Source organism: Cololabis saira, chromosome 7 (assembly GCF_033807715.1).
Source record: "Cololabis saira isolate AMF1-May2022 chromosome 7, fColSai1.1, whole genome shotgun sequence".
Taxonomy (NCBI): Eukaryota; Metazoa; Chordata; class Actinopteri; order Beloniformes; family Belonidae; genus Cololabis; species Cololabis saira.
The window spans coordinates 18,212,199-18,238,954 of record NC_084593.1 but is presented as its reverse complement, the minus strand read 5'-3'; the positions used below and the strand labels follow the sequence as shown (position 1 = coordinate 18,238,954).

Here is a 26,756-nt window from a genome sequence, read left to right as displayed (position 1 = left end):
TGAAGAAGGAGGCACCCAGCATGCCGTACCCCCAACCCCCCACTTATTTCTGCTGCCAAATTGTGTTCAGATGGAGCAATTCATGAGAAGCCACTGCCAAGAGTCATTTGCAGTAAACGCTCTCAAACGCCCCCTAGATTTCTCATCAAATATCAGCTCCGCCACGATAGCACCTTTAATCAACCTCAACGTTGGAAAGTGGGAAGAGAAAAGGATTGGGAGGGGTTGAAGTTGCTGCCAACTTTAAGTATGCTTTTAGTCACCAATGCTACAACCGAACCCTCTTTCCCATGAAAAATTATCCTCGCATGCGACGGAGCACTAAAGGGAAGAGCTCTTAGGATGGAAAACTTAATAGAGAAAATGGAACCAAGACACAAGCAGAGAGAAGCTCCTCTGTCCCCCCGAGGCAATTCAAAACATCTCAGCAGGGCTCTGCAACTGTACTCAGCAGAAGTGTGGGGGTCACGCTGCTGTTACAGTCCAATTAATGTGTGCAGATAGTGATTTATTTTGTATTTTCAGGTCTGCTGGGGTGACAAAGGAGCTTCCATCCTCCTCTTGCACGCAACCGATATTGCATGCAGCTCAAGCACATCATGAAAGGCTTCTGGGGACTAAAGATCCATTTGCTGGCTACTCAGGACTCTGTGACCCTTTTTTTTTTCCTCGGCTCACGCCCAAATAAAGACGTCCTTCAAAGTAGCAGACCCCTCTCTGTGGTTTCATGTCACATGCAAAATGCCACTTTTGAGCATGCGAGTGGATGTAGTTATGAAAACTTCAAGGATCATTTAGACATTCTTTTCTTCTCAGGAGATGGAGTGGGTATCGCAGAATGCAGCTGCAGCTCCTGGTACATTACCAGGAGCTCTGCATTTATCTCTCTCAAAGGTGTCCAGAGCAAAGCGGGAATTTTATCTGTTAATGCTTGTTTGTCTTTTGAGGAACTGATTAATGATGTTTTCTGTGCAGCAGCAGTAAAATGTTCATATCTCAAACCAGCAGGCGTCTTCTTTGTCCAACCAGCCGTCCACAACACAAACGTACTCAGATATGATGACGAATTACAAGCAGAAGTTAAAATAAACATGTTTTCAAGTTGTGCATTATGGAGGAACTGAAAGTAAAAAATGTTTGGCTTTTTTGTGTTTTTTTTTCAAACTTTGCAACTATAAAAACTGCAGTGATTAAATCATTTATTTGCTAATGATTCCAGTTTGAAATGATTTAATCATTAAAAACAAAGACAATTCCAAAAGTTTCATTTAAATTAACCTCTTAATACCGCAGGTTTGATCCAAGCCTGTTTTTATACAGTCGATCTGTTGCTCCATGAAGCATTTAAGATGTGGAACAATGTATGTGGAGCCAATAAATAAATACTGTAAAAAAAATAAACAACAAGTAACTTTTAAGGGCATGAGGAAACATTCCTTATCATCCATACCGGGTACCAAAGGTAAAGTAAGACAAATCCATATATTACAGACTAGTGGATAAACTCTCTTTCCTCGGGTCTTTCATGGGATTTGTTATCTTACTATCAGAAAATGTGTCCAACAGCGGGCCTGGGACAGGGAGCCATTTCAAATATACATACAGGTAAAAAATGAAAGGAAAAACCTGAAACCTGGACTCAACTAAGGAGTATCAGGTGGCCCCGTTCCGCTGTCAGGGCCCATTTTGGTCGGCTTGGTTTGGCTCCACTCGTCCTGAAAGGAGCGGTCTCTTCCAAAAAGTAGCCATTCACAGAGACGAGGAGGTCAACGGATGGAGTGATAAGTGTAAAGATAGGAAGAGTCAGATGGCATGACCTGTCGACAGCCGACGTCCCCCTGATTGATCAGATATTGCAGATCTGGAAATTATGTTTTAGGACATCGCCATCAAGACATATCTAAAGAAGAGATGCCAAGACAAATTGCAATTTTTAAAAGCTTTGTTTCCTGTTTTTACTCATCTGTGCTAATTAGATTTGAGCAACATTAAAATACAATTGTTGTTTTATTTTCATATCTGATGGATTAACCCACATCAGTCAAAGTCAAAGATGCAACTGATGATGAAAATCTGTAATTATTTTTTTAATTTCTCACTAACATTTTGTTTTCCTGGTTAAAAAAAGTTGAATTTAATGAACTGCAACACTCTTGTCTTGTTAAATATTCAGTGATGTAGATAAACTTTAAACTTTATTTTCTAATGTTGCATTATACTCTTGTCTTGTTAAATATTCATTGATGTAGATAAACTTTAAACTTTATTTTCTAATGTTGCATTATAAAAGCAAAGCTATAAGACTAAATTGTCAGAAAAAAAAGCCTGTAGAAAACTACAGCTGATGATCCTCACAGGAGCAGTTCACCATTAAAAAAGGCTTACACATAATCCCCTAGCTACACTTTGCATTGTTAAACCAAGAATCCAAATCAAAAAGCGTTAAAACTTGATGTCTTCACTGGGTGCTGACATACTGAAAACAATCCGCTTGACCTCACAATGTTGGTGAGTAAACAAAGATTTAAGATATTTCTCAGCACTCTGGTGTGTACTTGTTGCAGGTTCAGTTGCCAGAATTTGATCCAAACCTCTATTGACCGCAGGACTATTTCAATGCGGCAAAAGCATGAAAAAGAACCATAAGACTCTAAGCCGCGGCCCCTCCCTGCTGCCTGTCACTTGCCATTGCTGTGACTTTTGTATGAAACACTTCTGACATTTAACACCTGTTAACTTTTATGTCTTGTGAGAGGAGTGGCTGAATGGCAGAGCATTATATTCGGTGCCAACCGGCTCGGCCAAATCCCCAGTGGAGGAAGGAGCTCTCCCTGAGCAGAGGGGCTGCAGCGGGAGCCGCTGAGCCCGGTTCCCCCTGCAGCAGCTCGGAGGACCCACTCTCTCCCACTCAAAGCCAAAAGCGACCTCGATTCCAGTTGACAGCTGTGCAAAACCACCACCTTTCCACAGCTCTGCTGCATGAGCTGCACGACTCCCACCTGCATCCCTGCTGAAGAGGGTTAGGGGAGAGACTGGGAGCGGTGGCCCAGTACTGAGCTCTCTGTCTGACTCTGGCCCCTCTGTGTTTAGATGCCAGAGCTCTAGTGAAGGTGGTGCAGGGAGACCCGCCAGTCTCCTTAAACGTCATCACCCAAAATGAACTGTCCCACTCTCAAGAGAGAGCCATACTGTCTCGCCTCAGCCTTTGAGGCCACTGAATTACTGAGCAAACATTCATTACCTTCTTCTGAACTGCATGAGAAATTGTTTCCAATTTTTTCATGTACAGTCCATCAGTGGGGATAAAGTTAACCCTTTAATGTCTGACATATCAAATAACACACAAAAACAAAACATTTTTTTAATTTGAAGTGTTAATTATGTATTGATATCAAAAACATCCAATTGTGTGTTTAACAATTTCTAAATAATTAATTTGTTTAATATTTGGGGTTTAATAATTTTTTAGCTTGTATGAAACTTTTTTTAACCCATTTTTTGACTATGGAATTGGTACAAAAGTCTCAGAAATTCATGCATCAAATATGATACATCAGGTACTACAGGGATACACTCTATGGTACTTGTATTTGTCGGAGACTCATTTTATAGTAGTTTTTCTAATCAATTACAAACATTTACAAATGAATTATGGCTCGTAATTCTGATTTCACCCACCTGGGTAAATTCTGGTATCAGTATTTGTGTATTTTAGGTCAAATACTTATTACAGGACTCGTAAGATTTACTCCAGCGCGTCTTTTCTACTTTTCTATTCTCCTCCACTCCGCTGATTAGTCACGTGACTTACAGATCACATGATCCGCATCAGCCGATCAGAATCACACAAGTTAACAACATACCAACCTTTAAAAACATCTGCGACAAGTATAGTATTTGAAAAATAAAGCGGAGTAAAATTAAAACATTCACGAATCAATGTATGAATGAAATGATAAAATGGAGATACTTTACTTTTTCAAACAGTAAAATGCTCTCAAATCATTTTTTATGAGTAATTTATTAGTTGACTTTTAAGTGCTGGTATATGTGATGGGAAATGGACCTTTCACTTATTACATACTGATGAATTAAGATGAAAACATCCCTAAAAGAATCTGTAACTAACATTTATGATTTTATTTCATGGACTTTGTGTTTGTGATGCGAAGGTCAAAACCCAGTTGACATTTAATTATCCAAAGTAACAAAGAAAAGAGTAAATCCCATTTGGTGTAGAAGTCAAACTTATAACTTTATGAATATTCATAGTTTTATCTAGGTATTCTTTGTATTTACAGTTGTTTTTATTTGATCACGTTAAAAGTATAAAATTATTGATTATCATATATTGTTTTGTTATTGTTGCACCATACAAATGATAAGTAAAGAAAGGGACCACTTGTATAATCTAGAAAGATTTAAATCGTGGCGTTGAAGACGATCACTAAACGTCACCACATGCGGAGGTATAAACATCATAGATATCATAAACACAAACGTCAACAATGATTCAGGATTTTGCCTTTGTTTTAAACTGGAGACAGGTCACATGACGAGTGTGTTGTGGGTGTGAGAAAATAAAGATCTATAAATACTATGGCTTGGATTGCAGCAGTTTGTCATGACCTCCCTCCCTCAGGATCCTGACAGTTCAGAAACAACATGATTATGATAGTTGAGTATTTCATCTCCAGTTTAGCAGCTTTATCCCCCATCAGCGGCAGAAATGTCCCGTTTACCACGCTGAGGTGAATGCTTGATTTCTATGGCTATTTCCACATTATAAAAAACACAATCCTTTCTAAAACAAGTAGGTAATGTGTAAAACACAAGAAATGTAAGTTAATTTTTTTAAAAGAACCTTCATATTTTGGTAGTTTGATGTCTTCACAGAAAAAGGTCTGAACACACGGTGGTTGGAGCTTCCTTTGAGCAGTTTCTTAGAGCAATATTACTAAACTAGCGTATGAATATATAACCGGAACATAAAAGTTAACAAGCAGGTCTTTACAGAAAATGAAAGTTGAAAAATATTTCAATAGGAGAAATGTGATTTTGTTGCTTTTCTGTGAAAATGAAAGAAAGAGAACTTAAATAAAGACACACAGAAAAGGTCGGTTAGCGTTCAGTATATTTAAAAAAAACACACACATTAAAACACTTAATTTACAAAAAAGAAAGCAATGGAAAAATATATAACAGACAACTAAAAACCTACATTTATCCATTGGTCATTTCAGCTATGAAACAAATGTCTATTTACCGACAGAACTCTAGGACATTAAAAACGAGCAGATCTCCTCCCTTCAGCCAGAAAGAAACGGTACTTTGTCACAAACGCATCAATATGAATTCTGTTTATAGAGAAAATGTTAATATTCAGTCAAGAAGTCAATGTTCTTAACTAATACTGTTGTTATTTCAGCAGAGGCATTAAAAAAATGATCTTCCTTTGTGGATGATGAGTGTTAAAGCAGAAATGTGAGAAAAACTCGCTTTCATTCACGGAATGAATAAAATTCACCATGAAGGTTGGACACCTTTGACGACTGACACAGAAATCTGAGACACAACGTGACCTCCACTGACTGACAGTTCTGACAGTTCAATTCATCCTCTTTATCTCATAGCGCAGCTCCGCTGCACATTAGGCCTATGATTGGCCTGAAATGCTCGGGATCACTTGGCATTACCGAATAAACCACGGAATGATGGCGTCTGATGCAAACCACATGGGCAGAGAGGAGCAAAGTATATTCGAGGATTCTTCGCTATATCCTCTGGTCTAAACGCAACCATCAGAGAAGAGGGTCTAATGTTATCCAGAACTTTAAAATATCAGCAGTCAATGAAGCACAAAAACTCAACTATACATAATAAATGACTGAGGAGGTCTTTGAGTGTGGAGTGCAAAAATAACACTGCACGGGCAAACTGTTCCAGCGCTGTTAGAGGACTTAACGTTTGGCCCTCTTGGAAGGGGGCTCCTCTGGTTTCTGTCCTCCCCGCGTTCGCACAGCAGGAGGGCTGGCCTCTCGTTTACGCCCCCCCTTTGCTGCTACCTGGCCCCTCGTCCCACTGCAGGAGGGAAACAAGAAGCAAGTGTCAGTCCATTTGTTCAACTCCAGGGTTATTTGTGAAAAGTCTTGTATTAACTAATACACGCGCACAGACAGGAGCTTGTTCACACTTGGACTGAGAGTGGAGAGAAAAAAAGAAAAAAAAATGTATGGCAGAAAAAGATTTTTAAAAAGACCTGTTTTAGATTTACAAACTTCCCCATTATGTCTGGAATGCAAAACAAAGTAAAGACACATTTCTGACTAAATCTGCTGCGAGACTACAAATGTGAAGAGCAAAACTCCTCAAACTCAAAAGGCAGATAGTGTTTTTGATGACCAGCCACCGACAGAAGTCTCTCGTGTTTCTATCATGCAGGGAGGGTCCAATTACAGATAAACTGATTCTTGTAGATTTATTGGATTATATTTATTCACAAATGTAAAAAAAAAAGAGAGAAAAAGAGGTCATCTATAAATGTTAAGAGGAAGAAACTAGCAAAAATAAAATTTAAAAATCCCAATTTGCCACTTTCATGTTTATGCAGAGCCTTAATATTATTCCTTTAATGTGATTAGCCGACATGAAAAACTGAAAACACATTTTCAAAAGCTGCTTGTAGTATTTTGTTCAAGCCACGATTCAGAGCTGATATGATTAGTTTGCCCCTAAATCTGTTAATTATCTAAAGAATATCTAAAGAATAATCTATCAATGTAGTTTGATCAACATTAAGTTGTGTCTGGTGTTTATTTCTTACAAATACTTTAGAAAGACTGACAGGATAGAAATAAATATATGTTTAATTATTTTTATGTGATGTAGTGTTGCATATTATGACATGGACAGCCCTGATTTTTCACTTATTCTCAAAATACTAAACAACATATTTTGTTCTTCAAACTGCCAGTCAATTATACATTTTATATCATAGTCTTTTAAAAGCTGTTTAATGTTAAAAAAAAAAAAAGAAGGGCTTAGGCCTTGAAAATGAGTTATTATGTTTATCCTGGGTGCTAATATTCCTTGAAGCTCCAAAAGAATTTAGGATAAAACATTTCCATCCTGTGATCAGAAGCTTTGTTTTTTTTTCCAGCTCACTCCTGCTGAACTTCAGCGAGAAACTCACCGTGTTCCAGCGGCGGCTTCGTCTTTCCCGCCCTGTCGACTGGCTCGGGTGGACGGCTTACTTGGTTTGTTTCTGAGGGGCAGTGAAAGACAATCAGATTCAGTCGTTTGCTCATTTATCATCGCTCTGAAAGAATCAGACAGCTCGGGTCTCAGGTGAACTGGTTCTCTGGCATTGTGTTGTCATCATGTTTTAAAGTGACATTTTTATCAATAATACAGTCTCAATGCAATTTATATAGTGGCTTTAACTTGAGCGACCTCTCAGCCTCCAGGCGAGACGCTGACCGGGTCGTGGTCCTGGTTGCCTCTTTGTCATCTTCCTCCTCATCATTCTGCTGACCCTCTTTCTCCTCTACTTTCTTGTCCTTTTTATCTGTGAGAAAGACCAAAACCAAAGGCGTGCATCACAAGTTTGATACGCGACTTATTCTTTGAACGGGTTAAATAATATATAATAACCAATGAGCCACATGAATAAACTTTAAAATCACTGAAAATGTCACAAGTTTTAATTTAGTATAAAAATATGTCTCTTTTTACTGTAATTGTCATGTCAACTTTGCTTAATCTTAACTATTCACATGTTTTAAGGTTTAAACTGAATTTAATTACCAGGATCACTGGTAGCTGCAGACTTTGGCGGCCGGCCCCTCCGTTTCTTTATAGTCGTCTCCTGGTCCTCTAGTGGTTGCTCTCCCTCATCCTGGAGAAATAAAAACAAACGTCCCGTTCTGATATCAGTTTAAAGAAGGTGGCAAAATCCAGAAAAGGTGAAGTGCCAACTATTTGTCTCAAAGTGAAGGCTGAACATATTCAACACATGCAGATGTGACAAGGGATTCTTCTTTTCTATGCAGACGTACTTCCTCTGTCTTCTTCTGACTGCAGCTCTGCTGTTCTACGTCATCTGATTGGTTCCCAGAAGGAGATGAGCCTGAAAAAAATACATCTGCTTGTAAGTGTTTTTTTTTTGTTGATAGTAAACATCCCCTGCTGTAATTTCACTGTAACACAAACAATTATTTCATTTGATTAGATCTTTCAAGCATGTGGGATTTCTCACCACTTTCTTTGTCAGGGTGTTCTTCACTTTTTTCCTGTCCACTGTTGTCCTGCAAGTCCTCTGGAGACTGGATTTCCTGCAATGTAATCCACACCAAGGCACACAAAACGTAACTTCATATTAGCACAATGACTGTTGACTAAAAGGAAATGCTGTAAACCAAAAAGAGAACAAATCTCACCAGTCCGGATTTCTCCATTTCCTCGGATGTCATTTTCTCCTCTGCTGGTTCACCTGAAATTCATAAATGCCTCAGTCAAAGCGTGCCTCATTTTGTTTCCACAAATCACTTAAACTCTAGAAAGTCACCCGAGTTCCTTGGCGAGTGATAATTGGCTCTAAAGGACATATTTATCTTACTCTAAAAGTTCACAAAACTAGCACAACTCGGCAGTCGAGGTCTGATTTCCTCTGCTGCCGTTAAGTCCCGCCGCCACACGGGGGCGCTGTCGTTCTGTTATATGCATCTGTCTGAGACTGTGTCGCAACACAAAAATATTTCACCAAAAGTGAATGCAATACTTTACCTATTCAGCTTCTACAATATTGCTTCACAGAGTCTGTTACAATAGTAAATATGATGAATGTATCATCACTTTAAGTAGACAGAGCACAAAATATTGTCTAGTTTTGAATTTAATGAAATTGAAATGAAAAAGACAGAAAAGTGAAATATGTCACAGGCTGCTGACCAACACTGTTTGTACGCACCCTCCTGTATTCATATTGATCTAGATGAATCAATTTAGCATTACATTATAAAAATTGTAGAGTTTTGTTTTAAATATTACAGCTGCAAGAAATTATAGACCTCAAGCATCACCAGGTGTCACTTCCTTTACCATCTCCTGTCCTGAAGGAGATTCTAAAGGAGGTGCTGAGACTCCTTCCCCAAACAGAGATGGTGGGTTCTGTATAATTATTAGTTTGACCTAACTGCATATTATATAAATATTAGTTAAAAGAGCAATCCTGATAACTGCAGAGTTGAAGAGCCTTTTTTGTTGATATTTATACAAACGCAGACACAGAACATGCTCACGTTTCTTCTGCATTAAAAGAATTTAGTCCACAATACTTTATAATAAACGCGTTATTAGGGGATTGAACAGTGGGCACATCTGAAGAAATTTAAATTAAAGAAAAATCGAAGCTTAAAAGAAATAAAAGTTATAGCAACCAAATAAAACTCACCTGTCTTTTGGGAGTCAGAGTTTTGTCCACCTCCTCCCTCCTCAGGAACAGGAGGCGGCAAACTGACCTCACTTTGTCCTTGAACACTTGTCTCTGGCTCACTTTCAGCTGTCTAAAAGCAAAAAAACAAGGATACATATACATGAAAACAGAGAAAACACCTAACCCGAAGTATGCAACGGCACAGTGAGATGTTCATGAAGCTTTGTGGATGACAAGGATCGCTTTTCAGAGTAAAACATTACAACAGAAAATAAAACAACACAGATTTTATAAAGGCTTGTACCATCACATGGAGGATATAGGCATATATATTATTAACATACTTCTTTCTCTTCTGCTTTCAATGATGAGCTTTCATCAGAGATGTCCTCAGCTTCACTTTCATCTTTCTTCTGAAGATCTGAGGATAAAAACAAAGTAAAAGTAACGTCAACATTTTCTGTACTTCATTAGCTCTCTACAGCACTCGTAAACCTGGTAACAGAAACTTTATTGAATGTTAAAATAAAAATGTAATTAGGTGGTCCCACTCTTGAGTATACTAATGAATCTGCAAAATCCATTAGAACATTAAACCCTCCCAATATTTCATATATTGGCTAATTTTTTGAATATTTAGCTTGTCTTTGGCATAAAACTGAATGACATGTGGCATATTTACTAATGAAAAAAGTATTAGTATGCAATGGAAATAAGCTCCTGCTTTATTGTGTTTTTATCCTTTTGATGATGGTGTGGCCTATGTATTTATACATTTTCCATTGTCAATAAAGATGTCAAATCAAATCAAAAGATGTCAATTAGTGAGATAGTTTTTATATCCGAGAACATAACTGGTGTTTCAGACCAAAACGATCCCCTTTTCTAGGTGTCTGCCACATTATTTGATTATTTTGTTTGTACTGTAAAGCAGCATTTAAAAAAAAAGCATCAGTCTTATTTAAAGTAGACAACTAACCAGCTGTGGCCTCTTCTTCTGCAGCTGCTGAACACGTTCCCCTGCGGCTCTCTTCTGATTGGCCCGTCGCCGCTTCGTCCGTGGCTAATCGTCCTTCCTCGATGTTCTCTTGCCCAATTACCTTAAAATATAAAAACATACATGACTTCGAGTGTACGTGGAGATAATTCTACATATATGAGCGCTGCACAATATATCAATATCAACCTGAGCGACAAAAATATGGCTAAAACCAAACAAATTTTGCAATAAATAGCAGTCTGCTGTTTTCCAAAGGCCATGTACTCATACAATGGATTCTTACTGCACGCGATGATAGTTTAGATGCTAATTTATACAAAATTGTCATTTAAAACCGCATCACCTGGGCAATGCCCAGGACTGTCACTTAGGTAGGAGCACTGGGTGATGAAAATGGGAAAAAATCGGGGATAAAAATATTTAAAAAATAAATAAATAAAACCGCATCACCGATGTTTTTGCAGTTTTCCAGGGTTCAGTTTCCTTCTTTCTTTTTTTTCTTCAACTTTTATTTTTAAGTACACACCATTGCTGGAATAGTGAAAACACATTTCTTTCATGTATGCACAAGTCCTTTACTATCAGAGGTCAAATTTAGCAGCAAAGCATAAAGACAGTAACGCTTTACACTGAGGTATCTGTTCATACACCATAAGTCATATCGTCATCACAGTTTTCAGCTGTGATATCACACTTTCCTAAAATCTTTCAGCCCTGCCCACCAGTTTTCCAACTACTTCTCTGAACGGGGAGACACTCACCTCACCAGACTGCAGCTCTTCACTTCCTTTTTCATCTCTTATGTCACCTGATGCAACAAAAAGGTGGTACATAAAGTATATGATTTAATGTTTTTTTTTTTTTTTAATATATATTTAAAAAATACATTTTGTTTTGTTTTTTCACTTTTTTGCATTAAAACATACCAGATTCTTTTGGTGATGCATCTTCCTGAGTGGACAGCTTTTGCTCACATCTTCCACTACCTTCCCTTTCCTCCTCCTACAAAGAAAAGCGCAGCGTCATCAATGTGTGCGTTTAACTTTTTTTTTTTTTTTAGAAACATGTTTAAAAAGCTCAATTTCAAACAAACTAATGAAGGTTACCTTTTCTGACTGGTCTGGGCTCTTCTCATCTTCCCCGTTGCTTATGTTGGAGACGTTACCTGTAAATTCAAAACAGACGGCACAGACTGAGCTTAGCAGCAGCTGGAGGACACTGCCATCAAGAGTGTTAATCTGTAATATGTCATAAATGTAAAAGTCTTTATTAAATCATAATGTAAATGTAATACAAAAAGATCAACATCTATTGTGAAAGAGAAAATATATTTATTGACATTAAAACCTGTTTCTGTTTCCTGAAAATGTATTAGATTTAAAAAAAAAAACAATGATTTATAGTTAAAGCTGTTGGCAAACCTCCTCTAGAAGACTTTACTTTCTAGTTTCTTTGGAAAGGTTAAGGTTTAAAAGGTTTTAGTGGACAGTTTAGTGGTTTCTTTTTTTAATGTAAAAACCTAAATCTGTATAGGTTTGGAGTTTCAAGATCACAAAAACAAACATGATCCACATTTTTTTTAATACATTTTCAAAATTCTCAACACTATTTTTAGCTAAATACGTACCATAAAGTATTTAAGCTCCTGAAACAGGAAACTGATGAAAAATCAATGTGTAAATAAGTATGAAGAGATAGTAGTCGACTCACTGAATTCTTTGACGAGTGTGGACTCGGGTTCAGCTCCTTCAACCTCTTTGCTTTTGTAAGAAACATCAACTTCCATCTAAACAAAATGACAAAACAGGTCAACAAAAAGGGTAAATATCTTTATAAAACCTTGTTGAGGAAAAAAAAGCAACAGTTAAGTAATTTTGAACGTGGTGAGAGCATGAACACTTACTGATTGAGGACCATCTTCCTCTACTGCAGCATTTTCTTCTTCGACTGTCTTACTTTCTCCTCCACCTACCCATAAAATAAACAAAAATGAAAATAAAATTATAACCACTCTCTGATTAATAAGCTTTAAAAAATGTGCAATTATCTCATGTGAATGTATATTAGAAAGCAAGAACTTGCCGTTATCTGGATCCATCTTTGTCTGCTTCGCTTCACCTTCAGCCTCCGTTTCCTGTTTTTCAAAAGTAAATGACTTTCAGTGTTTCACACCTAATTTACATTAAAATTAAAAAAAGAAAACACTGTTAAAATCTGTCCCAGGATATTTATCACTTACCCCGACGCTTGTCTTTGGGACAGAAACATCTGGTTCCGTTGGCTCGTCTTGACGAGACATCAAATCAAATGTCAGTCAAATGAAACTACAGCCTTGGCAGCAGCATCAGCGTCTGTCGACACTCACCTGGCTCAGCGGGAGTTTCTAAAACATGTTCAGTGTCGTCAGGAACAACAGCCACTGTATCTTCTGTTCTTCCTGAGAGCTCTTCTGTTTCCAACATGACAGCATCAGTTCCTAATTTGAAGAAGATTTCATACATGAAGATATTACATTTGTTTCATTTTTACAGATTTCACAAAGAGATTAAGAAACGAATACCTTCTCCATCAGCTGATGTTGCCGTTTTCTCATCTGGCAGTACTTCAACGGGTATTCCATCACTCGTCGTTTCTTGTTCTTTTAAAGTAGCTTCATCCTCCTTCGTAGAGACAAAAATTGATTTTAAATCTCGAACAATGACATCCATGACAGCAGTTTTATTCCCCTCAACATGACAGATGCGTTTATTGTGCTGCCTGTATTTACCTGTGGAGCGACCATCTCTGATGTTTCAATCCCTGTTGTATCTATTTTTTTCTCTAGGTTTTCACACTCATCTATAAAGAGATAGAGATCCAGCCTTTGTTTAGCTTGCAGAGCTAAACAGCTTACAGAAATAAATATATTTTGCCGTTAACCACAAACCTGCAGTGACTTTGTTTTCCTCGACACTCTCAGTAGTTTGTTGAGGCACAGTTGTTGACCTCTCGGTGGCAGGGAGCTCCATGTCAGGAGCTGCTTCCATCTGCTTCTCCTCCTCCGCTGTGGTCGTTTCCATCGGTTGTGGCTCAGGCGGCACAACCGATGGCGCCGGCGCTTCTTCCCTCGTGCTCTGGCAGATTAAACTTGAAGAAATGGTGCAGTCAGGATCCATGGAGAGCAGAGTCAGAGCTGCCTCTTTCATCTTCAAATCGGCATCACAAAGTTCAATCTCGGGCGTCACTTCTTCTCGGAAGCTCTCGGGCGGAAGCCTGGCCTCCGCCGAGGTGCAGACGTCCATGAGTGTCAGCAGGGCGTCGGCCTCAGCTGGCACCGCCGGCATCTCGCTGAGCCGAGACTCCGTCTCACCCTCGGGTGGCTCGGGGGTGATGTCACTTAAAGCGTCACAGGTGTCATCTGACAACGGGGCGGTGACGGCGGCGGTGACGGGATCGGAGTCCGTGCTCGTGTCTTGGAGAAGAAGTTGTTTCTTTGGTGGTTCTTCTGTCTCGAGACTCGGAGAAGAAACTGAAGACTTTGAGGATTTATCAGATTTTTCAGACGTTTCTACTCTTGGAGCCGTCTTGTCTTCTTGAACGTCGTCCTTCTTTTCCTGAACTTTATCTTTCTTCTCCAGCTTTTTCTTTGTGCTTTTGAGCTCAGATTTCTCATGTGCAGCTTCCTCGGAAACCCTCCGCTGTTCTTTTGCATCCCTTCTCTTCTCTTTTGTTACTTCAGGTTTGCTGAGGCACGCAGCTCCTGCACTTTTGACATCTAGACTCTGAACCTTCTTATCGGTCTTCAGTACGCTCTTCGCCTCCTCTTTGGGTCTCACTTTTGACTTTTCTGGTATTTTTCCCTTTTCTGTCAGCTTAACCTTTTTGTGTTCTTTGTCCATGTCAGGGGTTGACTTGTGTAACTTCTGGCTATTTGGGTCAATTTTAGTCTTTTCCTTCTCACTGTCTGTTTTAGATTTGGGTTTGTCCACGGGTCTGTCCTCAGGGTGACTCTTTGACCTTTTCAGCACTTCCTTGGAGTGTTTATCTCTCTTCTTTGTGCTGTCTGACCCAGGCTCCATGTCAGATCGATCCTCAGAGGAACCTGCAGAATCTGGGCGAAGCAGCTGCTTCATATCACTTTTAACTGATATTTTCTCTCCTTTGGACTTTTCCTTTTCTTTAATTTTATCTTTATCCTTAGGTTTGTCCTTCTCAGCTTTGACACTTTCCACAGACCCTCCCTTCACCTTCTTGACATCTTTCAAGCCTCCCTCTTCAGCCGCCCCTTCTGTTACCTTTCCCTCTCTTGTATTTCCAGCCATTTTTTTCTCACTTTTGATCTTAGGCTTCTTCTCGCCTTTTTCTTCAGACGACACTTTCACAGCTGCGCTTTCTTTGTGCTGAGATTCATCGGCCTGATGTTCGGATTTCTTCTCCTGCTTCAGTTTGAGCTTGGTGCGATCATCAGACAGGCTGCGGTCCTTGTCCCTGCGCTCTTTAGAATGAGGTTCTTTACGAGACAAGCGGTCAAATTTCCCAACTGAGCGTTGTTTGAGAGCCTCTTGGGAGCCCTGCTCCAGCTCCAGGATGAAGGAGTGCGTGCGGCTTTTGTCTGGAAGCTTCTTTGTGTCACAGGAATCTTCTGATATGCTTCCACTTGTCCTTCTGTGCCTCTCGTCAGATGATGCAGATTCTGACAAATTCCTCGCGAGTTTGGGTTGAAGGGTCTTTGAGATTTTTGCTTCCTAATTAAAAAAAAAAAAAAGAAGAAACTGCATTAAAAAAGACAACAAACCTGTCATCCTAAATCTGTTTCCTCTGTGAAGGCTGTCACGTACTGTCTTCTTGTATAAATCTCCTGTATCTCCTTTCTTCTTGCTTGAAACATCGCTTTCCTTTCTGAAAGGTGAAATTCACATCTTCATTTAGTACAAACTAGAAAAATATGTAACAATTTGAAGATGATCAGATGTTTCTGTAGAAATGTCTTGAGATTTGATGGCGTACCTAAAGTTCAGCTTCCTCTTCCTGCTGAGAGCCATTTTCTTCTCCAGGACTTTCCTTTCTTTGCGTGCCTCTTTTGCTTTGGGGTTCTCCAGCCCAGCAGAGTCTGATATCTTTTGCTTTTTGGGATCTGTGTAAAACATTAGACAAGATAAATGATGCAGCAACTTCATAGTTAAGATTAAACAAGGCTAGGAGGAGATGTCACTGCAAAAGCACAGAGCGTGACTTGATAAACCTGGGATCACACCGTAATTTATGTAATAAAAGCATTGCTACATCTTAAACACACTTATATTAAAAAACACACACACACACACACACACACATCAGTATGTGATGCTCTTGATTTTGAATTGATATTCAAACAGTGCTAAAAACTGAAAAAGCTGCAAATGATGTTGGTCCACTTACTAAAAATTATCACACTAACATAGGAAACTGCAAGTGAAAACATTAAAAAAAAACAAAAAAAACAGATAAGATGCAGACAAAAAAAAAACAACCTTGCTCTTCATCCTGTGCTGCTTTTTGTTTAAGTTTCTCTTCCAACCGCTCTCTGTTCTGCTGTCTCTTGAGCAGCCTTTCCTCTTTGTCTTTTGCCTGTGGAGTTTAAACACAGTACAGTACATATCTGATGTTTTCTTTATTTGCAATGCTTTAAAGTTGATTACAAACAAATATTCTAGGGAAAGCTTTTAATTTAATTACAGCTGAAATACAGTTTTTCTGAAAATGTAAACATAAAAACTTACCACAGATCTGCGACGCTCCTCCACCGTGACCTCATCGTCAGAGTCGCTATAGTAACGGGAGTAGAGGAAGGGCTTGTGAACATAAGCCTTGCGCCGAGGTTTACATTCTTTCCCCTCATCTCCTGTGTCTCCACTGGCGTGCTTCTTCTCCGCTCCCTCACCTTCGTCTATAGAGGTTGACACATGCATACAATGTAAAATGCTAAACTCCAACATCCACTCTGCATTTTGGTAGCAGCCACGTTGATAAAATTATGAAAAGCTTTCAAAAAATGAGACAGGAATGAACGTGAATGCTGTCAGAGACCATCTGATAGAAGCTCGCCCTCTTCCGAAGAATCAAGTGGTTCCTCGTCGTCACTTTCCTCCTCGAAAGACGAGAGATCGCTGGTGTGGACAGAGCTCACTGTGATGTCACTCAGGCCTTCGAGATCCGAGTCCTCCAAAGAATATTCTGGATGTCAAAGACACAGTGGATTTTAATTGGTCTTTTCTTTAACATCGCGTTCAACTTAAAACAAAAGCTTAAGAAATTTTAATTAAATTCAGCATTTATGTACCCAACTCGTGTATTTATTTTACCGTATTTTTCCTCCTTTTTCTGTTAAATAACCAAATAATCTGTTGTGCAGCCAAAAGTGAGAGTTCAAACTTTTATTCAAATCTTTATGAAAGTCAGCCATTAAGTACCATCGTTGGAAAAAAGCATTTAGCTTTGGAATTTTTATGAAGTTGCTAATATTAGCACTATTTTGTAAAATTTGTAAAATAGACAAGAGAGTAAACACTGAATAAAACATAAGCAGCTCACCCTCTTTTATCCTCTCTCTGGCTTTCTGCTTGGCCTGGTTTGTAGATTTAACCGTCTCTTCTTCTGGTTTCTCCTCCAAGGGTTTGCCTCCAACCTTGCCTGTAGGTTTGTCCTTCTCCTCTTCTTTCTGCTCCTGACTTCCTGATTCATCCACTTCCATCTTAATCTCCTCTATTAGCCCCTCTTTTTCCACTTCCATCTGCTCGTGCTTGTCCTCCGTCTTTTCTTCGGATATCTGGTGTTCTAGCGCTCCATCTGCCTCCTCCAGTGGCTTTCCCTCGTGGTTACTGTCACTTTCCTCTGCAACATTCATGTCACACTCGTTCTCATCCACCACCTGCATGGGGTCATCCAGACTCTGCATTTTACGGCCTTTTTCAGTTGTGGAGCTGGACCTCACAGAAGCCTCCTGGTTGAGAGAAGAGATGGTGTCCAAGATGGACATAGCATCACTGGCAGACGCGGCAGCTGGAGTCGTCGATGAATCTGTGAACAAGTGAGCTTGTTTTTAGCCGAGAAAGCAATCAAACTACACCATTAACTTATAACAAACACGTAGTATACAGTATGTTCATATTACATTGACTCTGAGAAGCAGTTGATCAGGGATGAAACTAGGGCTGGGGATCGATTCAAATGTCAAGAATCGATTCGATTCTGATTCTTAAGATTCAAAATCGATTATCAAGATTTGATTCGATCCGATTCGAGTTGATTCCGATATTGATTTGGTTTAGTGTTATTAAAACAGTTTTTTCAGCTGTTGCATGAATTATATGACTGTAGTTCTGCAACATATTAATACTAGTATTATATTGAGATTCAACAGCAAGTATTGGCAGCTAATGATGCTGTAAAGACCAATCAGCTCCCAGAATGCTGATAGAACTGCTTTCAGAAACATCGTGGGGCAGAATTATCAAACAGATCCAGGGCAGCAAACAGAGACATATGAAATCGTTTTTATTTTTTCCCACATTCCGTTTTTATTTGTTCCATTTTCGGTCTATTTTGGTTTTTAATTTTTGAGCATTTGGTTTTTAGCATTTTTTGCAAATGTAACCCCAAGACAGTATTTAAAGTAATGAAATATAGACAATTTATGCAATTATAACTTAACACTTTAATGTTTTCATACCTTTAAACATATTTAAAGGCAAAAACATGGCACCAGTTATTCTCGTGTCCAACAAAACATTCCTTTTTTGGGGATAAACAAAAAAATAACATAAAAAAATTAAGTTGTAATGTAATGATGAAAAAAAATAATACATAAATAAATAAAAGAAAAAAAAAATCGATCTTTAGACATATGAATCGATTTTTAGGAATTAATATGAGAATCGATTTAGAATTGGGAAATCGATTTTTTTCAACACAAGCCTAGATGAAACATTGTGTACCTTGTTCAGGAATGCTCATATCTGGTTTTGTCTCTGCCGGAGGCAAAGGGGGCAGTGGATCTTCGGAGCAGCTGCCCGGTGAGAGAAATTCACGAACCACCCGCTCAACCTGCGGCCTGAAGATATGGTTGATTTTGGGGTCAACCACCTGGGCCACTATCCTGTCCACTCCCTGCTCCAGCATCCCAGATCTGAGGGAGACACCATTTACCCTTAGTGTTGGTTACTTTCACATGCAGTTAAACACAGGAGGACACTAGGAAAGGTGGGTGAAGGAAGAGTACCCGTTCTCACTTACTGCAGGACAAGCTGTCTGATGTTGTTCCTGAGCTGGTTTTTGTTCAGATGAGGACTCCATGTGTGATTAGAGAGGTGATTGGAAACAAAGTTGTCCACCCGTTGTTTCAGGTTCAGGTAAGCTGGCTGCAGAGGACAATTTAAATAAAAAAAAAAAATGCTTTATTAATGTCTTATCAATCAATAATGTCACAAATCAATATTATTACAAATCAAATGTTTCATTTTTGCTGTTGTCACCTCAGTTTACATTCAAACACTATACTGGTAAAGTTACCACCGCCTGACCATGTTTACTTGAATATGATGAGTTTGTGTGCCAAAAACTGCTTCAAGGCAAGTTTATTTATACAGCACAATTCAACACAAGGTAATTCAAATTCCTTTACATCAACATTAAAAGCAGCAAGACATAATTAGACAGTAAATAACAAATAAAATTAAATACAATTATGAGAAAAGAAGGTAAAATAATAAAAAGCACAAGTTGCTGAAAACTAAGGGCAGTAGAGTACTAGAGGTACATCTCATTAGCGGTTTTCAGAAAGTATTTAATTTAAGAGTATGCTTAAATACCAAATAAATGACATAAAATGATAAGAAAAGAGGTAAAATAATAAAAAGCACAAGTTGCTGAAAACTAAGGGCAGTAGAGAACAGCAGGTACATCTCATTTGCGGTTTTCAGAAAATATTTAATTTAAGAGTATGCTTAAATACCAAATAAATGAAATAAAATGATAAGAAGAATAAGAGGTAAAATGGTAAAAAGCACAAGTTGTTAAAAAATAAGGGCAGTAGAGTACAGCAGGTAAGTATTTAATTTAGGAGTCCGCTTGAGTAAACAGTAATGTTTTTCGGCCTGATTTAAAGGATCTACAGTTGGAGCAGACCTCAGGTCTACAGGAAGTTTGTTCCACCGGTGAGGAGCAGAATAACTGAACGCTGCCTCACCTTGCTTGGTTCTTGTTCTTGGGAACCACAACAAACCAGATCCAGATAAACCTCAGGGGTCTGGGAGCTTCATAGGAACTAACAGATCAACCATGTATTTTGGTCCAAGACCATTCAGGTCTTTGTAGACCAGCAGTAAGATTTTAAACTCTATCCTTTGACTCACTGGAAGCCAGTGTAGTGATTTCATGACCGGTGTAATATGGTCCAGTTTCCTGGTGTTTGTAAGGACTCTGGCGGCAGCGTTCTGGATCAGCTGCAGCTGCCTGATAGATTTCTTGTTAAGGCCTGTAAAGATGCCATTGCAATAATCCAACCTACTGAAAATTAATGCATGAATAAGTTTTTCCATGTCTTGTTTAGACAGAATCCCCTTAATTCTAGCTAAGTTTTTTAGGTGGTAGTAGGCAGTACTCGAGTTGAGAGGGGGTGAGGGGGGATGGCATCCCCCCTGAAATAAAGACGGTCAAAATCATCCCCCCTGTAAAACTACCATCCCCCCTTTCCATCCCTTATGTCATTTCATCAATGAATGTGGTTTTACTGCTATTTCAACATTTAGAGTCATCACCAGAAAAATAACTTATTTGACAATTTTCACCTGTTTCAAGTAAATTTTCACTTGAAATAAGTAGGAAAATCTGCCAGTGGGAAAATATTTATTTTCTCATTACAAGCAAAAAAATCTTGTTCCACTGGCAGATTTTTCTACTTATTTTAAGTGAAAATCTACTTGAAACAGGTGAAAATTGTTGTTTTTTTCCAGTGATGAGTCTTTTTTAAGTGTAATGAGATTTTTTTTACTAAAATTAGACATTTTAACTAGAGAAATAAGACACATATTCTTGTTAAGATTTTGAGTTTTTGCAGTGATCCATTTTACTTATCCTGTGAAGGACAGAGTCATATTGATAAGTTCAGAAAACAGTTTTTTATTGTTGTGTTTTGATGTATTTGATGTAAGCCCAGTGGATATTTAAAGCTTACAGAAGGCTGCATTTAACTGCTGCTATGTCATTCCTGCAGTATTTCTGCAGGTGTTTTGGTCAGTGCTATTATTTGTAATATATTATATTATTTGTAATCAGCACAAATTATCTGTCCCCATATGATAAAATCCTCCACCCCCCTGATTTTTCTTTACAACTCGAGTACTGGTAATAGGCAGATTTAGTGATAAACTTTAGATGGCTGTTGAAGTTCAGGTCTGAGTCAATAATTACACCAAGGTTTCTGGCTTGATTTGTCGCTGTCAATGACATGACATCAACAACCACAACAAACACCCAAAACAACACAGGAACTACATATAGACTAGACGGGATGTACCAAAAAGTGAATGTAAGGAGCATTTATGGGTACAAGTCGGGAACCGGCCTACTTTACATATTTCAAGGGTGCTGAATCCAAAAAAACCGGTACCCGAGCAAAATTTTGAGTTTTTGACCTTCTAATTTGCATATCAAAATGGCCGCCAAACTGCCTGTCTTGCTCAGTCGTTGGACCATTTTCCCCAAGTTTTTTTGTAAGTAGGCATTCAAAGATGATGAATTAAGTGTCTAGATCTATAGTCTAGGGTCAGAGCAAGGATATAGTGGAGGCTCAGTGCCTTTATATGTATATATATATGCAAAATACCAACTTTTAAGGTGAAATTAAGCATTATTTGTGTCATTTTTAAGGCCGACATAAATATTCAGTCAATATCACTCTTAAATGTTACCAGTGTGTATATGATATGTGATGTATTCCATATTACATAATAATCAAGAAAAACACCATTGCAAGTTGTCTGAGAATTCATTTTTTTATGCAAACAAAGCATAATGCTCTTAATTCAAAAATCGAAAAATTTAAGTGAATAGGGAAAAAAAAACATGAAACTTCCCTTGAACAGTTCTACAGATCAGATCTTGTTTCTGTATATTTTCTTTCATGTTTCTAGCTGAATTGCTTTGCTTTCATCTGTCTTCTTCTGTAAGTTCCATAGGTCATTTGTTTTGGTAAATTGTTTTTATACCTTTCTAGTTTGCTTGTGTGCCATTTGTCTTTGGAATTTCATTTTGATTAGTATTTCTTTCTGCAGTCCTTTTCCAAGTTCTTTGGTTACCCATTGCCTTGGTATGCTTGAGGACTACAACTCCACATTTAAACAAGGACATTGGTCATCACTCTGAAATGTACACATTGCAGTGCATAACAGCCCCGATTTTCGGCATTTGGCTAGGTGGCTGTAGGTGGTTGTAGGTGGTTGTAGGTGGCTGCAGGTGGCTATAGGTGGCTGCAGGTGGCTGTAGGTGGCTGCAGGTGGCTATAGGTGGCTGCAGGTGGCTGTAGGTGGCTGCAGGTGACTATAGGTGACTATAGGTGGCTGCAGGTGGCTATAGGTGGCTGTAGGTGGCTGCAGGTTGCTGGAGGTGGCTGTAGGTGGATGTAGGTGGCTGCAGGTGACTATAGGTGGCTGCAGGTGGCTATAGGTGACTATAGGTGGCTGCAGGTGACTGTAGGTGGCTGCAGGTGGCTGTAGGTGGCTGCAGGTGGCTATGGGTGGCTGCAGGTGACTATAGGTGGCTGCAGGTGACTATAGGTGGCTGCAGGTGGCTATAGGTGGCTGCAGGTGGCTGCAGGTGGCTGCAGGTGGCTGCAGGTGACTATATGTGACTATGGGTGGCTGCAGGTGGTTATAGGTGGCTGCAGGTGGCTGTAGGTGGCTATAGGTGGCTATAGGTGGCTGTAGGTGGCTATAGGTGACTGCAGGTGGCTATAGGTGACTGCAGGTGGCTATAGGTGACTGCAGGTTGCTATAGGTGACTATGGGTGGCTATAGGTGACTATAGGTGGCTGCAGGTGGCTATAGGTGGCTGCAGGTGGCTATAGGTGGCTGCAGGTTGCTGGAGGTGGCTGTAGGTGGATGTAGGTGGCTGCAGGTGACCATAGGTGACTATAGGTGGCTGCAGGTGGCTATAGTTGGCTGCAGGTGGCTATAGGTGACTATAGGTGGCTGCAGGTGACTGTAGGTGGCTGCAGGTGGCTGCAGGTGGCTATGGGTGGCTGCAGGTGACTATAGGTGGCTGCAGGTGACTATAGGTGGCTGCAGGTGGCTGCAGGTGGCTGCAGGTGACTATATGTGACTATGGGTGGCTGCAGGTGGTTATAGGTGGCTATAGGTGGCTGTAGGTGGCTATAGGTGGCTGTAGGTGGCTATAGGTGTCTGCAGGTGGCTATAGGTGACTGCAGGTTGCTATAGGTGACTATGGGTGGCTATAGGTGACTATAGGTGGCTGCAGGTGGCTATAGGTGACTGCAGGTTGCTATAGGTGACTATGGGTGGCTATAGGTGACTATAGGTGGCTGCAGGTGACTATAGGTGGCTGCAGGTGGCTATAGGTGACTGCAGGTGGCTATAGGTGGCTGCAGGTGGCTTAGGTGGCTGGAGGTGGCTATAGGTGACTATAGGTGGCTGCAGGTGGCTATAGGTGGCTGCAGGTGACTATATGTGACTATGGGTGGCTGCAGGGGGTTATAGGTGGCTATAGGTGACTATAGGTGGCTGTAGGTGGCTATAGGTGGCTGCAGGTGGCTGCAGGTGGCTATAGGTGGCTGCAGGTGGCTATAGGTGACTATAGGTGGCTGTAGGTGGCTATAGGTGGCTGCAGGTGGCTGCAGGTGGCTGCAGGTGGCTGCAGGTGGCTGTAGGTGGCTGCAGGTGGCTGCAGGTGGCTATAGGTGGCTGCAGGTGGCTATAGGTGGCTGCAGGTGGCTATAGGTACCAAAGCGTGTGAAACTGTTACGATCCTCTTTGCTGTTAATTCACCTCAGGCAAAGGGTCCTCAGTGATGGGACTGACCATGCTATGTACTGATCTAAATATTCAACTTGGTACGTTTCATGGTGGTCTCTTTTTGAATATTTTTCCCTATTTACATGGGTTTTTAGAGAATTTAGAGAACAAATGCTTAATTTGAAAAAAAAAAACGAAAAAAACAAAAAAAAAACATGAAATCTCAGACAACTTGCAATGGATTTTTTTCTTTGTTATCATATAATATGGTGTACATCATATGTCATATCAACAGGGACAATTTCAGAGTAACTTTTATTTAATATTTATGTCGGCCTTAAAAAATGACACAAATAATGCTTAATTTCACCTTAAAAGTTGGTATTTTGCATATATATATACATAAAAAAGGCACTGAGCCTCCACTATATCCTTGTTTGACCCTTGACTATCGATCTAGAAACTTAATTTCCTCATCTTGATTGCCTACTTACAAAAAAAAATAGGAGGAAATGGTCCAATAACTGTGCAAGATGGGCAATTTGGCGGCCATTTTAATATGCAAATTAGAAGGTCAAAAACTCAAAATTTCACTCGGGTACCGGTTTTTTTGGACTCAGCACCCTTGAAATATGTAAGGTAGGCCGGTTCCCGGCTTGTACCCATAAATGCTCCTTACTTCTTATAAAAGGCCTTTTTTCTGAAATCCGTCTAGACTAATAGTCCATGGGCCAGACCAGATATCAGCACCACTCAAGGTGACAAAACTTACTTATGATTTTTGAAAATATCCATGTCTATAGATGATATTTTGGTATGATAACCCTTCCTGAGTGGCAGCTGTACCATAGTTATCAGCTCATGAAGTACAGAAAATTACATTTTAGATGCTGCTGCATATCCTGGAGACTCATAGACTCATATACAGGATATCTGTCAATGTTTCACAATATTGTCTTTGGTATCATTTTAAAGGGGACCTTTTAAGCATTCATTCAAGCTAAGATGTGAATCTTTCTGACCAACATAGAGGTCACTGTAGCTCTTTAAACTATAAACAACACACATTTACACATTTTTCACATACATGATATACTACCTTTTAGCCCTGTGTCATCTAGGAACAACAGAGACACAAAATACAAAAACCAGAATACTCACAGGACCATAAGGATTCAGGAAATGTATCACATCTTAGCTTGAATGAATGCTTAAAAAGTACCCTTTAAAATTATACCAAAGACAATATTGTGAAACATTGAGTCGCAGCAGCATCTAAAATGTAATTCATATTTATTAAATGACACATATAATTTACAACTACATAACAAAAAATGCAGGATATTAATTTTGATAACTTACTTTGCAAAAAAATGTATACTTTTATTTTAGAAGAACGATTCCCCTCCATCTTTTAAGACTTTCATTGACCAAATCACAGCATTTCTACCATTAGAAAAGCTAACATTGGAAAAATATAACCGTGGCCATCTTTTTCAAGAATTTTGGTTCCCATTATTTTCTGGCTTAGAGCTTCATTCATTGTAAACTTCATCATACGCTGATTGCTGTTTTATTGCTGTCATTTACTTTATGTAACCTATGTATCTGTAGGTATTTGAGTTTTGATGCCCCTACTGTTACTACTTTTTTTTTTTTTTTTTTACAGTTTACTTTTTATTTATTTCGTGTGTCTGTTTTTGTGTTTTTTTGGGGTGGTGGTGGGAGGGGTGGGTTGTAGGCGAGATTTCGCTTGTGTGCACAAAAGAAAATTGTAAAGACCTACTGTTATTTAGGATGTTTGTGATTGCCTTTCTTTTGTGAAATAAAAAGATATTGAAAAAAAAAAAAAATGTAATTTTCTGAACTTCATGAGCTGATAACTGTGATACAGCTGCCACTCAGGAAGGGTTATCATACCAAAATATCACCGCGGTTGAATTGGTTTGATATTGGATATTGGATATTCGACATTCAAAGATATCCATTTAACTTGTGATACATACCACTGATCTTGGTCATATTACTTGTGATGTGTTCATGGTCATCTAGACTATATATCACAACAGAGTAATTATTATAAAATCATATTATGGGCTGATTTAATGAGGTTTAATGAGGTTTAATGAATTCAACACCAAATGAATTCAACACCCATAAAACTTGTGATACATAACACCGATTGTTTTCAAACCACTTGTGATGTGTTAATGGTCATCTAGACTATATATCACAAGACTGTAATTATTATAAAATCATACTTTGGGCTGATTTAATGAAACTTGTGAATTCATGTGAATTCATTTTTCATTCATTCATTCAGTTTTATGGGTGTTGAATTCATTTGGTGTTGAATTCATTCATTGAATAAACCTCATTAAACCTCCATTAAATCAGCCCATAATATGATTTTATAATAATTACTCTCTTGTGATATATAGTCTAGAGATGACCATGAACACATCACAAGCAATATGACCAAAATCGGTGGTATGTATCACAAGTTAAATGGATGTCTTTTCAAACTAATTCAACCGCGGTCAAAATATCATCTAGACATGGATATTTTGAAAAATTATAAGTAAGTTTAGTCACCTTGATTGGTACTGATAAGTGAAATGTTGGGCTGTGGCCCGTGGACTAACAAGAGTAACTTTAATGTGTAGACTTTAGCCGGTACCTTGGTGTCCACATCAGCCAGGCAGTCCCTCCTGAACTGGTCGAACAGTCCTTGTGTTTTCAGATGACTGACGATCATGGAGACCAGCTGCGGGTCTCCCGGCGGTAGACCAGCCATGGCTCGGTAAGAGACTGTTGGACTTCGGGGATTAGAACTTCACAATATCGACAGTTCATCAGGTAAAATGCACTAGCCTTTTCTGTTATTGTAGTGACGTAGGGAGGAAGCGGGTCTGAACCGGAAACACAAACCGAGAGCGCTTCAAAATAAACCGGAAGAGATTAATGGTCAATTATTTCCAAAATAAAGTTACATTTTTTTTATTTTTAGAAACTTTATTGAAAGGTCAGACGTCACAATTAGTGAAAACACATTCAGATGTTCCAAAGGCAGGTAGTAATGTACATGTGCAATTACAACAGTAATAATAAACAACAATTAAACAAATGTAGTACATATAATGGCATGACGTTATTAATAGAAAAGACTACAACAGCTGCTGAATGAATTGAGCATGACGAATAAAACAGCATTAGAAATCCAGAAAGAGTAACAAGGGAACATAAAACTGACCCTAATGTGACATATTCTAAAATGCTTTAACATAAAGTGCAACAGACTGAATAAAATAAATAATAAACAGACATAATGAAATAAAAG

The 26,756-nt window shown here is 39.0% G+C and overlaps 1 protein-coding gene across 1 annotated transcript; it reads right to left on the bottom strand.

Moving 5' to 3' along the window:
- Nucleotides 1-5,125: 5,125 nt before the first annotated feature.
- bod1l1 (biorientation of chromosomes in cell division 1-like 1) lies at nt 5,126-26,305 on the bottom strand. The gene is made up of 30 exons (XM_061724914.1): nt 26,097-26,305; nt 18,684-18,808; nt 18,386-18,576; nt 16,983-17,468; nt 16,479-16,625; nt 16,172-16,338; nt 15,923-16,019; nt 15,420-15,546; nt 15,251-15,311; nt 13,360-15,157; nt 13,201-13,271; nt 12,994-13,093; nt 12,799-12,909; nt 12,673-12,719; nt 12,516-12,567; nt 12,337-12,401; nt 12,144-12,219; nt 11,540-11,598; nt 11,360-11,435; nt 11,195-11,241; nt 10,413-10,533; nt 9,778-9,854; nt 9,452-9,563; nt 8,439-8,491; nt 8,258-8,333; nt 8,058-8,128; nt 7,807-7,897; nt 7,453-7,567; nt 7,193-7,264; nt 5,126-6,081 (listed from the first exon to the last, which is right to left on the bottom strand). The coding sequence occupies exons 1-30, from the start codon at nt 26,211-26,213 to the stop codon at nt 5,961-5,963; spliced, it is 4,929 nt and encodes a 1,642-aa protein (XP_061580898.1). The 5' UTR covers nt 26,214-26,305; the 3' UTR covers nt 5,126-5,960.
- Nucleotides 26,306-26,756: the final 451 nt, after the last annotated feature.